The sequence below is a fragment of the Peromyscus leucopus genome, chromosome 5, assembly GCF_004664715.2.
Source record: "Peromyscus leucopus breed LL Stock chromosome 5, UCI_PerLeu_2.1, whole genome shotgun sequence".
Lineage (NCBI taxonomy): Eukaryota > Metazoa > Chordata > Mammalia > Rodentia > Cricetidae > Peromyscus > Peromyscus leucopus.
The window spans coordinates 139,513,471-139,528,036 of NC_051067.1; the positions used below are offsets into that span (position 1 = coordinate 139,513,471).

The 14,566-nt window shown below is 40.3% G+C and overlaps 1 protein-coding gene across 1 annotated transcript in view; it reads right to left on the reverse strand.

Moving 5' to 3' along the window:
• Positions 1-14,566, reverse strand: part of Arfgef1 (ADP ribosylation factor guanine nucleotide exchange factor 1) — a 98,214-nt gene that overhangs the window by 13,771 nt on the left and 69,877 nt on the right. The window contains exons 22-30 of the mRNA XM_028864549.2: positions 14,312-14,462; positions 9,543-9,633; positions 6,026-6,066; positions 5,764-5,933; positions 4,927-5,078; positions 4,634-4,806; positions 3,398-3,558; positions 2,476-2,606; positions 67-196 (exon numbers count right to left, since the gene is read on the reverse strand). Of these exons, the coding sequence (XP_028720382.1) occupies positions 67-196; positions 2,476-2,606; positions 3,398-3,558; positions 4,634-4,806; positions 4,927-5,078; positions 5,764-5,933; positions 6,026-6,066; positions 9,543-9,633; positions 14,312-14,462 (1,200 nt within the window). The remainder of the gene's footprint in view (positions 1-66; positions 197-2,475; positions 2,607-3,397; positions 3,559-4,633; positions 4,807-4,926; positions 5,079-5,763; positions 5,934-6,025; positions 6,067-9,542; positions 9,634-14,311; positions 14,463-14,566) is intronic.

The following is a 14,566-nucleotide window of genomic DNA, read 5'->3' on the forward strand; positions in this document are numbered from 1 at the left end:
TAAAATGTACTGAGTGAAAACCTAAGAATGGTACAACTGTATGCTAAAAAACTGTTCTTCTCTTACCTCTGTTTGCTGTTCCGGCAATTTCATATTGTCAAAGATTCTGAAAACAATCCTAAATAAGTCCTGCCACCAGTGTTTCTCATAAGTGTGGCCATATGTTTTCATTATTTCAAACATAACTGTTAAGCCCCTAAATAACAGAACACAATTAGGAAAGCTGTAAAGAAGCAAAACTTTCTAAGAAGTTTTAAAGGTTTACAAAGCTACTAGAAAAGGAAAGTTAATACTGGTTGTTAATGTACATTGAATATAAAGTAATTGAAGTTGTAAAATAACAGGTTCCTTTAGGACACACATCATCTAGAAAAGAGCTCCAAAGGCTCTCTGCCCTTAAGTTTGTTTATTTTTCTGTTCCCCACTCATACCAGTGCAGCTGTTAAAAACTGTACATGGATCTGCAGTGGTTTGAATAGGAATGGCCCCCATAGGCTCACAGATTTGAATGCTTGGACATTAGGGAGAGGAGCTACTTGATAGGGATTAGGAGAGGTGTCCCTTATTGGAAGAAGCGTGTCACGAGAGATGGGCTTTTGGGGTTTCAAATACTCAAACAAGACCCAGTGTCTCTCTCTTCCTGCTGTCTGCTGATCTAGATGAAAAATTCTCAGCTGTCTCTCCAGCACCACGTCTGCCTGCACGCTGCCATGCTTCCTGCCATGCCGACAGATATGGACTAGACCTCTGAGCAGTAAGCCAGACCCAGTTAAATGCTTTCCTCATAAGAGGTGCCATGGTCAGCATGCTCAGTAGAACACTGACTAAGACAGATTTTGCAGAGCTATGGGAAAGGAAGGAAGGACTCACAGCAGTCTAAGAAGAAAAAAAAAATGACGGTAGAAAAACCCTTTTCAAAGGATTATGGGGATTTTCAGCTACCACTTACAACTCTGTTCACATGATGTATCCATACAAAAGCTCGACTAACCAATCCACTGAGGTCTAGTCTCCATGAGGGAAGTGGCCTGCACATCTCTTGGTTCTTGCTATATTCTAGGCAGTGCTAAGAACTCAAGCAAGTCAATAAGTGATGAACAAATAAACCACCCAAAGATCACAATGACAAGCTTTTAAGCACTGAAACTGATATTCAAAAACTGCCTTTTTGATTTATTATCTTTCTTGAAATACTACTTTAGTGAATTAAAGTTTTATTTATCTTTTCCCTATATGTAACTTCTGTCTGGTAATTTTATTTCTAGAAGTGTTAAAATGGTCAGTTAAAACAAAAATGTCTCTGAAAATTTCCTAAGGACTGGTACAGAGCCTAGGTCATATGCTGCTGTGTTCTTCAGGTCTAGCACATGTAGTAGGTTCTCAAAAAAACATGCTATGTGGATATGTAAGATAAGCGTGCTAATGTCCAGTCCCTCAGCAAGTTCACAGCAGCCTGCAGCACCCAATGCACGGTATGAACAAGGGTAGAGACCGAAGTGACTCTCTTCCTCCCCTACGTTAAAACTATACCCATCAAAATTAAACTGGGAATTAGAGCCTGAAGAACGTTTCACTTTTATAGCTGTATTTATTAGAACAGAAATTCTGATGAAATAAGATTATAATCTAAAAAGTAGGACTCAGACCATAGAGGTTTCTCATAAAACACATTTTACTTTATACTTTCACATGATGGACTGTTTGGCGGAGGACTTCTTTAGCAACTTGTTAAAATTCAAGACTATTCATTACAAATTCTTTTACAGTGCGGCTTCTGTAAGCATAAGCACTTGGGAGGGAGTGACCAGCCTGAGCTACATGACACTTTGTCTTAAAAACAAACAACAAAAAAAGCTAATTAATTTTTAAAAATGCTTCTACCATTTACCAGGAAGAAATTTTGTCATTAATTCCAGTTTCTGAATTGAAACAAGTGAAAAAAAATATTTACAGCATTAAACACTTAAGTTAAAAACAGACTAAAAGAAGGATTTAAGTAATATATTTCATTTTACACTAATATATCTAGTAATCATAATAATGTAGTCTAAAATGTGCCTATCTCTTGGATATATATCCTCCTTTTTTTGTTTTTTTCAAGACAGGGTTTCTCTATGTATCTCTGGCTGTCGTGGAACTTGCTCTGTAGACCAGACTGTCCTTGAACTCACAGACATCTGCCTGCCTCTGCCTCCTGAGTGCTGGGATTAAAGGTGTGCGCCACCACCACCTGGCTGTTGCTTGCTCCATCCTCCCCCTCCCTCCCTCCCTCCCTCCCTCCCTCTCTCCCTGTCTCTGTCTGTCTGTCTGTCTCTCTCCCTCTCTCCCTCCCTCCCTAATTCTTCATATATTTGGTAAAACAAAACAAAACAAAACAATTTTGTGGCAACTATAAACTTGTGTGTATCCATAATAAAAGTGAATTAGAATAAAAACAAATCCTTCCAAACTTAAATTTCAAATCTGGACTGTTACCTGGTTCTTACATCTAGTTTGCATCTATTGATGATACACGACAACTCAAAGAGAATCGGGAACCATCCTCTCACCCACACCCTGTCTTCAGGCGCCACATTCATGTCGTCACTTGTGTACTCCTTGAACGCCTTCAAGAGGAAAGGTGGGATCATAAGGCCAAGAAAAATACTCTTACACAGTCAGTTTAATATTTCTCAGGAAGAACACCAGTGCTTTACCAATCAAAAGTGAGACGTTTAATACATAATAATTTACAAAAAGCTTATGACTTACAAATGTCTGTGAAGAGCCTTCGACTGGACTTTTTTTTAAAGAAGTTGGCTTTACAGGGCTAAAGATGGCTGAGCAGTTAAGAGCACTGAGTTGGTTCCCAGCACCCCTGTGAGGTGGTCCACAACAGCCTGTTACCTCCAGCTCTAGGGGCATCAGATGCTTCCAGCCTCCACAGAAACCTACTTATACACATGTGCACATACGTCCCTCCCCACGTATGCACACGATAGCTTCAGATATGCAATGTAAGACCAGCAAGGTTGTCAATTCAGCCTTTTACTATTCCTTCAGTGCTGCAAAGTCCAGGTGGACAGGTGACAGGGCGGATGCTCAGAGACAGGCCAGACTCAAAGCCGCTATGGACACAACTCAGATTTCTCGTAGTGCTCTCCTTATCTATATAAAGTTGTAACACTACTGCCCCACTTGGTGTTACAAAATTTAAATGAATAAATATATTTACTTGGAACATCTGACAGCTATAGTAATGGCTAGTATAGTCACTGGCCATCTTAACTCAGAATCAAGTTCAGACTAATTTTGGGCTCAAAATAAATGATTCCTATACCCCAAAGTTTCCAAACAAATATAGATTTAGATTATACTCAATACTCAGCAAGATTTTGTTTACTAAATGATGCTATACCTGAGGTCTATCAGACACGTATTTTGCACAGTGGCGAATAAGTCGAATTGCTTCCATACTTGTGTCTGGGAAAGCTGCATTACATGCGAATTCAGATAAACATTTCACTGCATCCTGGAAAGAATCAATAGTCGCTGGAAAGTGCTTTTCAAATACAAGAGCTAAAACAGAGAAAAATAAACAGAAATAACTACCCATTTAAATTATTTTAATTGTATCCAAAATATATTAACCTCTAATGTAGTACATACTTCTGACAGGTTGTCAAGGATGGTGACATCTAAGAAAAATGGGTCTGAGTTGTCTTGACAACTAGCCTGTCCTTAGTAGTGAGGCAAGTGAGATGTGTCTATTTGGTTCACAACATAAACACCACATAATAAAGTCACAGGTGTACTTCAACTTTGATTGGATAGATAGGACAGAATTAACTACCCTCTGGATGCCTACATAGACATTTTATTACTTGAAATACTTAAGTAAAATGCTTAATAGTTAGGCAAGCACTCACTAAATGATAACCAAGACAGTCCCACCCCACATAAACGCAACCTGGGTTTACAGATGTGCCCGGCTGTGACGGCCACCCGAACTCCAGTCACCATGCTTGTACAGCAAACATTAGTCATTACACTAGATTAACTTCCATCCTGAAGACTTCAATCTCCCTCACAGGCAAAGAGATGGTACAGTGGTCAAGAACACTAAAAAATACAACCATGGCGGTGGCGGCACACACCTTTAATCCCAGCACTCGGGAGGCAGAGGCAGGTGGATCTCTGTGAGTTCAAGGGCCAGCCTGGTCTACAGAGTGAGTTCCAGTCCAGCCATGGCTATACAGAGAAACCCTGTGTCGGAGAAAAAAAAAAAAAAGATTTGGGGCTGGAGAGATGGCTTAGAGGTTAAGAGCACTGGCTGCTCTTCCAAAGGTCCTGAGTTCAATTCCCAGCAACCACAGGGTGGCTCACAAGCATCTGTAATGGGATCTGGTGCCCTCTTCTGGCCTGCAGATATATATGCAGGCAGAACACTGTATACATGATAAATAAATCTTAAAAAAAAAAAAAAAAAAAAATCAAATGCTTTGCCCCACACCCCCCGCTGCTGGAGATAAGCTCACTGTTAGTGTATTTGGCCTAGCAAGCCCCAGGCCTTGAGTTCAACCCCCAGCACTACAAATCAACTGAACACATTCAGCTTTTCTCTCTGCACTCAACACAGTTAAGGAATACTTACTGACAATGTGCCCTGTTGTCTGAAATGCAAGTTCCACTATGCTTTCATCTTGGTCTGATGCAGCTAGATGGAATACTGAGAAAATATTCTTCCATCCTGAGCGAATATTTGCAGCCTGAGAATTGACCATCTGTGCTATACACCGTACAACCATATCTCGAATTGTTGGAGACCTAAAATAGTAATGTAATTGCTTAAATATGTATCCACATAAAATTCAACCCATTTCTTTTTCTTGGCCTAGGACATAATAAGATATTACTGATATTATTCAACTAAAAAAACTTTATTACCTGTTTCGTTTCATTATATGTTCAAAAGGCCTTAAGAAATCCTTTTGGAATCTGAAATTGGCAAGTTCCCCTTTCTCTAAAAACTTCATTGACAACTGCCTCAGGGAGTCCACTGCAAATATGGCTACATCTTCATTAGGATTGCAACCGACCTGTGAGGGCAGCAACAGGACCAAGATGCAGATGTTAGAGGTGAAACTGTCATTTCTCATTATTGCCTTAGAAAAAAGGCACAAAACAATCAGCATAAGAAGATGAATCCTAGGTTCTTCACAAAGGCACCAGGATGCGAAAAATGGCAAATAAACATTTTCAATGAAACTGTCAAAATTTTCAGCAATCGTTTCTAAAAAGAATGCAACTCAAAAAGTTTTGTGTTTCCTTAAAAAAAAAAAAAACTACATATGAATGTGCATTTGTGTTGTCTCTGTATGTGTATATTTGTACATGTGTGTATGTGTCCAAGAGCAGAAGGGGGCATCAGATCCTCTGAAACTTGAGTTTTAACTCTAGGTGGTTGTGAGCTGCTAGATGTGGACACTGGGAACTGGACTTGGGTCCTCTGTAAGAGCCCTTCTTTTTCCTTTTTGCGACAGGATCTTGCCATACATGTAGTCCAAGCTAGCCTTGAACTCACAGACATTCTGCCTCAACCTACCCAAAGTGCCAGTAATAAAAGTTTGTAGCATGATTCTGGAAAGGTTTTCTAAATTTAATTATAAAACTGTAACAAACAATTGCTTAGAAGGGAAAAAAATTCAATGAGATTATGATTAGGGAAATTTATACAAGGAAAAATATTGCAAATATAAACAAATACTATAACTACTCAAATACCTTATTAAAATGATCTCCAATCACTTCCCAAATCCGAGACCACTGCAGTCGTATTCTTCCCATGTTATAGTATGATATTTCTACTATTTTTTGTAGACTAAACATCCTGGGGTGTGTAGTAGAAAGCAATTCATCCATAGACACAGCACAGAGCCAACGGACAAAATCAACTAAAAAATAAATACATTTACATTTTCATCTTAACTTTAAAGCTTTTTAGCCAAAAGGACAGCTTACGAGTAGAATAAATATTTATACTCACCAATAGCATTTCCATCTAGCCTTGTAGATCCTGTGAATATTCTGGGGAAAAATAACATAATTTAAAAACTTAAGACGTTTTACTTCTGTTACACCAACTCAAAAGTAATGGCCTGTAGCATTAACAGTTCTTAGGTGTTTTAAGAGGGCCAAATGGCCAAGTGAATATTTATTCATCATACAGCTTACTAACAAGAGTTATCTGAACTGTTTTCTTCTTTCCACTTATATTCTGTACTCAGAGTATACAATGTAACTTCAGTTACATATTTGCAAATATGAGGCAAGTATCTTATGGAGTTTAATCTGTGAAAGCAATGAACTGGTTGACCAGGAAGAGGACGGGATTTTCAATTTTTACTGGTAATCTACTAGCCTTAAGCAAGTGCTCTACCACTCTTTTATACATATCTCAAACCCTAAGCAAGCTCTTAAATACAGTTGTGTTTAATTTTTATAAACAATGTTCGTTTCAATAGGAAATTCATTTAGAACTTAAAAATGACAAAACAATTACAAATGCTCTCACTTTCCCCAAGAACTGACTGAACCAGTTTCCTGCTGCTAGTCAAGAGTTTGTGCAGCTTCCTTCCTCCCTCCCTCCCTCCCTCCCTCCCTCCCTCCCTCCTCCCTCCCTTCCCAAGTGCTTCTCTGTGTCACTATCACAGAGACTCAGGACACACTTGGACAACCTGTTCTCTTTATCAGGAGCTGGACTCTGTGCAGCAGTATGAGGAGGAGACTAGATCTTCACAGGTATTATGATAGTCCTCAACTTAAGTCTGCACAACTAGATGTACAAGTTAAAGGGGAAACCTCAAAGGCAGGGACAGCTCAAATATCTTCTTAAAAATACTGTAATAGGAGTAGGAGTTATCAATCACCAGGTGGTACTATCCTTGTATCATATATATATATATATATTCATAGTCGTTCCATAATCAAAATATGGGCTATTATAACCCAACACCTGTAAACAGAGAACTCGTGCAAAGATAGTTACAACTTCTTCAGAGTCCCAGAACCAGTTAAGTGCCAGAGCCAAGACTCAAACTACAGCAGGCTGACTCCAAAGTCTCCCTAAGCATTCTCCACACAGCATCATATTGACATGAATTAAACTTGCGGCAAACATTTTCAGTGTATCCTTGTTTTTCTCTACTAACACAATCTGAATGTCTCACATACAACTAATTTTAATCTTCAATATAACAATAAGAAACAAAACAGGTTGGCAAATGTAAAATCTCAGCTCCTGCTAAGGATTGGCTTAAGATTTTCCGTACTGTTATTTTTGGGTAAAGAAGTAATTTAAAAAAAAAAAAAAAAAAAAAAAAAAAAAAAACTTGGCAAAAAAGTCATGGGGGAACATCAAGAAGTGCATACCACTTAGCCCAATGGTTAGACTGAACCCAGAACCTAAAGTACAGAAAAGCTACAAAGTTCTCATATCAACCAAAGTAAAAACTGCTGGATTATGCAAATGTGATCAGCTGATTTCTCCCAAACTAGAGGTAGTCTCATGGAAGGCAAAGCTGTAAGCAAAACATAGCAGAGTGAAATAATTAAGCAATATAAGAGAACAACAGAAAAGATATCAAAGAAGAAAGAAGGGATTTAACTGGAGAATAAAAAAGCAAATTTTAAAGTGTAGGGCAGTAAAATGGAGACTCGCAATCACAGGGCAGGGTTGCAGCGGGCTGTGATGACGATAAAGAGCGGAGACCAAAGGCAAGGACAGAGAATTACCACAGCAACCAGAGGCTCTGGAGACGGCAGGGGACATGCAACCTGGTAAGGGCGTTCAAATTCCTACTCACTCTGGTAGCCTCTGAGGGCCCACTCTATTCCCAGTCACGGTCCACCAAAGCTAAGCCATGTTCCAGAGCACAGCAGCCTGTGGAGGCTTTACAGCCATGCCTTAACTTCTTCAAGGGTTTTATAATATCTAATTAGATTCTCATAACCATAAAGATGACTTTCTACAAGACAGGAAATAGAAGACAGCCTAGGAGCAAAAATGGCAGCTACTACCCGGAAGAAGGGCTCTGGACAGACCCACAGGCTTGTTCTACTCCCCAAATTTCTCTATGAATGAAAGAATAAAACAAAAACTAGCTGGTTGTGAGAATGAGCAACTTACTAAAACTCTTCTGTTCCAGTTTTCTCATTTGTTAACTGAGGACACTAAAAACACTCAGCTCCTGCTGACATAGAGGATGACATAAAATAACACCTGTACATCATGAGCCTTCTTGCTAAACACATGGTAGGTACAAGGTGACAGTATTTTAGAATCTACACAAGGGAGACAATAAACAAGCAGAACGCCCAACACCAAACACTAGGAATTCTTTTCAAAAAAGAAGTTCCAGAAAGTTCTTTCACATTAGGAGCCCCTGACTGATCGGGTTGTTTGTACTTGGTGAGAGAACACCAAGTTCTCTGGGAGAATGGGAGCTGCCTTTTACGGAGTGCTCATCGTGAGAGCTTGAGGACTTGCGTAGATCCCCAGCACCCATGCCAATAAAAATCTGAATGCAGCACTGGGGGTGGAAAGAGGACCCTCTGCTAGCTAGACTGGCCAAAGTGGTGAGCGAGCTCCAGGTCAACCAGTGAGAGACTCTGCTTCAAAGAATAAGGTGGAAGAAGACACTTGATATTCACCTCTGGCTTCCACATGGGCAGGCACAGGTATGCAAACCCCCCCACCCCACCCCCGCCAGTTTTATCTGAAGTGAAGTAAACAATGAATTAGTCTGAATCTCAAGACCATCAAACAAAGACGGATACATTTTTGAAAGCTTCAAACATAAGTAGTTTTAAAAAAATTTGAATGACAGTGTTGTAAAATGTGGTTTCAATTTTGAGAACATTTACCTGGAAAAAAATAACCATCAAGGCCGGGCGGTGGTGGTGCACACTTTTAATCCCAGCATTTGGGAGGCAGAGGCAGGTGGATCTCTGTAAGTTTGAGGACAGCCTGGTCTACAGAGCAAGATCCAGGAAAGGTGCAAAGCTTACACAGAGAAACCCTGTCTTGAAAAACAAAAACAAAACAAAAAAAAAGGGAATACCTAGAAATGTATAGAATGCAAAAAATTTAAAGACCTTTCCAAAGAAGCATATAATAAGAATTTCCAGAAAAATCCATTTACTTTATCCAGAATGCTGTTTTACACCACTTACCTAGAAAGATAAATTAAGCTTCATTTCCAAGGGTTGAAAAAAAGAATAATCTTCTATAGAGAGATTTGTGATTTTTTTTCAAGAATAATATTTCCCTGATATTTCCAGTACCAATTGTAACACAGTTTTATGCAATTAAAATTCTTCCTGTATTTTACATTTGTAAAAACATACTTAAAAGTACTTCATCATCTAAATAACAGTATATCACAAAATAGTCTTGCATTACTTTCTAAGTTATTTTGACCGTATTTTTTTTCTTTTTAAACAAGGAAAATATAGAACTGAAATAGTATTCAAGTGGGAAGAGGAGAGCATGAATACCTTACCTATCTACAGCAACCACAACACTTTGAGAGCTGGTTTCTCCAATAGACTCCTGAATACTTGCTATCTGCTTCCAGTCCACGTTTCCTCCAACTGCCAGACACAAGAGTGTGCACCATTTTGTTAGACAGCACTTCAAGGGGAGAATGCACTCACAGTTCCAGGTGTCTACACCACACTTCCAACACCAGAAACCATGTGACGCCAGAGACACTCACACAGCACGGACACGGGCGCAGTGAGATACACTACAGAATCTGTAAGACACATCTGCGAGGGCCACACAAACAAGACCACTATGAATGTAGGTCACAAAATTGGTGGTCCTGGGCAAAATTTCCCTTACTCTTTAAGAAAGGCACTTCTGCCCTTCCGGGGTCCTCCCGTTGTGCTGTAAGCCTGTATTTAAGACCTCCTACCCCTTCAAGAAGTGACATTCGACATTTAAAATATACATATAATTGAATGAATACTGCAAATGTAATCTACGAATACCACAAATGTGATTAATATCATGAGTGTAAGTAATGAATATCATGAGTGTAATTTAAAAAATAAATAAAAAAAAATTAAAAAAAAGAAAGGAACCACCTGGAAGTGCACCAGTTCTGCTGCTGTCGTCGTCGATGAGTCCAGGTGGCCACAGGACCATTTCTGTCACTAATCCCTGACCTCCCATACCGTTCATTCGAAATTCTCTGTATACTGTAATAGTCTCTTATTTATCAGTCATTTCCCTTTCCTTCCAAACTAATCCATGTTAGACAGTAAAACAACATTCCTAGTTTTTAAATTGCACTTTAGGATTATCTTTGGTATATGTGCTGACTAACTTTACATCAGCTTGATACAACTTGTCATTCGTGAAGAAGGAACATCTACTGAGAAAATGCCAGACCAGATTGGCCTGTGGCACATTTTCTTGATTGATGGTGGATGTGGGAAGGCCCAGCTCACTGTGAGTGGTGCCACTTCCGGGTTGGTGGTCCTAGGTGCTAGAAGAAAGCAGGCTGAACAATCAGTGGGGATCAAGTCAGTAGTCAGCAGAAGTCCTGTATGGCTTCTGCATCGTGATGTGCCGACCTCCAGGTTCCTGACTTGAGTTCTTGTCCTGACTTCCCTGAAAGTGGTAATATGATAAACCCTTTCCTCCCCAAGTTCTTTTTGGTTATGGTACTTTATAATAGCAATAGAAACTCTAACCAAGACAGAAACTATTACCAGAAGTGGAAGATTACTTTAACAGACCTGACCATGCTGTGTTGGGGGAGGATTGTGAATGGAACCTTGGGCTGGAAAAACCATTGAGTTTTCAAAGCTTTAGTGAGCTGCTGTGGTAACTAAGACTATTGATGACAGCAGTACAGATGATGGAGGCCCGGCTTGTGAGGTTTCAGAGGAAAGTTGGAGAGTCCCTTTCAGACTACTGGGCTGTTCGTGTCATATTCTGTATTAAGAATCTGTGTTGTCTGAAGCTGGAGCTGGTGACAATCCATACCACTAGCTGAGCTGAGAGAAGCAGTGATGACTGGGAAGAAACCAGCGTCACTGAGGTACAATCTTCTGGGAAGTGTGTCCTCAAGGTCAGCACACAGAAGAGTTCCAGAGGGAGCTAAAGTTGTATCTTACGCTGGCAGCTGAACTTGGTCATATGTAAGAGCCTCCCAGGTGGTATCAGTTTTAAAGGCATGAAGGGACCATGGGAAGGCTTGGCACTGAGAGGTCAGGGAGACAAAGAGGTGATGGGCAGCCTCAGGGAAGCAGAAGCCTCCGGATTAAAGGTGTCATGGGGAGGGGCTAAGGCTGTGTGGCAGGATCAGAGTCCCTGAAAAGAGCTCAGGAGCGGTGTATGCAGGCCCCTGCAGTGGAGACCTGGCCACCAACGACAGTCTGACTGTCATCCAGCTCCCAAATAAATTAGGCTTATTCTTACTTATGAATGTCCAGTCTTAGCTTGGCTTAGTTTTTAGCCAGCTTTCCTTAACTTTTCCCGTCTACCTTTTGCCTCTGGACTTTTCCTGTTCTCTTATTTCTCTAAGTCTTACTCTTACTCCGTGGCTTGCTGTGTATGGGTGGCTGGCCCCTCGAGTTCTCCTCCTCTGGCTGCTAGATCTTTTTCTCCCAGACTTCTACTTCTATCTATTCTCTCTCCTGCCAGCCCCACCTATACTTTTTCCTGCCTTGCTATTGGCCAGTTCTTTATTAGATCATTAGGTGTTTTAGACAGGAACAGTAACACAGCTTCACAGAGTTAAACAAATACAACATAAACAAAAATAATGTATCTTAAAATAATATCCTACTATAATGAATCTTTTTTTTTTTAAGACAGTTTCCCTGTGTACCAGGCAGACTTCAGATCTGTCATCTTTCTGCCTCAATCTCCCAAATGCTGGGATTATGGTGTGCATCTGCATGGGCAGCTAAACATTTTTATGTCTGGGGTGGCTGTTTTGTTTGTTGTTTTTGCAGTGCTGGAGAAAAGGACCCAACTCTCGGATCATGAGCCTTAGCAGCAAGCAAGGCTCAGGAAGCCATCTTGCCACCCTCCCCAGGCTAGATGTTTTTGATGATCGTAACTTACAGTTTCTATTTCTAAAACATAAAGTTACAGACTTCTTCCATGGACAATTTGCCTCCACATGTGAGTTTCAATTCTTTTTTTTTTTTTTGTTTTTCGAGACAGAGTTTCACTGTGTAGCTTTGCACCTTTTCCTGGAGCTTGCTCTGTATACCAAGCTGGTCTCGAACTCACAGAGATCCACCTGCCTCTGGCTCCCGAGTGCTGGGATTAAAGGCGTGCGCCACCACTGCCTGGCTGTGAGTTTCAATTCTATCAAAATATCTGGGGCACTTTCTGTGTAGGGAATTAGAGAGACAAAAGGGAAAGTAAAAAATGATGTGATTATTTTTTAATTTAAAAAGTAAAATGAAGTCGGGCAGTGGTGGCGCATGCCTTTAAACCCAACACCTGGGAGGCAGAGGCAAGTGGATCTCTGAGTTTGAGGTCAGTCTGGTCTACAGAGTCAGTTCCAGGACATCCAGGGCTACACAGAGAAACCCTGTTTTGGAAAAATGAACAAACAAATAAATAAGTAAATAAAAAAATGAGAAAAATAATTGGGAGAAAAATTTTACCTATACTACACTTTTATAAATGTTTTTTATTTCCATCGATATTGTACAACTATTTACATAGAATTTGCTTTCTATGTGGTATTATAAGCAGTCTAGGGATGACTTAAAGGATACAGCAGGATATACATGGACAGGATTTAAGTATCTCCATGGGCCCTGGACTCAGATCCCCACAGATATTAAAGCACGACTGTCAGAACACAGTCCAGGAATGGAGTCCTGTGAGGAGAACTCTGAGTGCTGTGAGAACGCGCCAAGAAAACAAGACAAGAGTCTTGTGACCTCAGTTCTTCCAAACACGAAACTGCTTGGAGTGTGTTTTCGTGCTCGTCCCAGGGGCAGCAGATGGTTTACTTCGGGTTAATCACTATTGGGAGGGGTTAAACTCTCCCACTCTCACAACCAAGTTTAAGTTCCAGTTCTGAGAAGGGCAAACAGGTGTCTTGTCCAACCAAGGGCCATTTATTTACAAGGCCCTTGCATTAAGGGTCGAGGGAGAGAACACACACAGAAATGAGTGGAGAATAGAGGAAATCCAGAAGGAAACTATGACACAGACAGTTTATACAAAAAGCAGACATGATGGCTAACCCTGTAATCTCGGGAGGTGGAGGTCAGGGAATCCCAAGTTAGAGGCAGTAAGACTTTACACTTCACACTCTGCTATGGCATCCCTGAGAGACAGACTGCCAGACTGCAAGGTTAAATTACTTCAGTTGAACTACCACAAGGAACTGATTTTACTAAATCCAACCTGAGATCAAAACATGGTCCTAGTCATTTATCTTTCCCTGTAGACACACTTTTAGGTTTGAAACCATTTTAGGTTTCTTAAGGACTGCAAAAAACAACTGAAATTACTAAAGGCTAAGGATGGCTGGAGGTGGAGCGGGAAGGAAGGTTGGGTACTACTCCCGAATCTCCAATGCCCTGGGCACTGTGCTGAGTCCACTTGTGTCTATATTCTTATGTAGTCCTAACAATCCTGCGGTGAGGTGATGCCTTCAGTCTGCAGTGGTAGAAGCTGAATCTAGAACTAACGGAGCTGGCATGTCAGCATGAAAGAAGTAGAGAAGGACGCAAACCCAGAAGGACAGAAGTCAAGGTCAAAGTCTTCTTCCCTGGTGGAACTCTTTCCACTCATGACTGAAAATGGATCATCTTTGACTTTTTTGGCATCTATTTTTGCTAATATTCTCATTTGTACTAGTGTAGGCCACTCCAACCTCTTCTGAAAGCTTGGGGAAGAAGTTCCATCCTGACAACAGTTTGGGTGGACCTACAGAGTAGGTTAAAAAAGTCTGAGTGTAAATGCTTTCTCTAATTGCTCCAATTATCTATTATTTTATATCAGCCCACACATTGAAGTTACTTGCCTAGTCTTAAAAGCAAGTGAGTTGAGTGTATCCTTATCACAGTTACAAGGAAGAAACTAAGTGGCATTTAATACTGTAAACCAGACCAAGAGAAAAAGACTAATTTCCTAGTCATCTTGTTTTTGTCTATTACATTAGGCAAAGGGCAATTTATCTCATTTCTCTAATTATATTTCACTGTCATAATAAAAATTACATAACCTCGAGGGTAAAAACAAATTTTAATATTTTCTAAAAGTAATTTTAAAACCCCTCACCTAGCCCCAGACCAACAAATTCATCAGGAGCCTGATCTTTTGTTCCAGTGAGAGATCCTTCTCTGCCTCTCACTGTCCCAGAAATGTATCGCGGCTTCACTCCGGTTCCTATAAGCTGTGCCAGCTCCAACTGACTGATGCACTTCAGGATCTTCAGGAGAAAAGGAAAAAAGAGTGAACTTTTAACAATATGTATCTCCAAATATATGCAGTTAGGATTTAAAGACAGATTACATTATAAATCATTACTAAAAG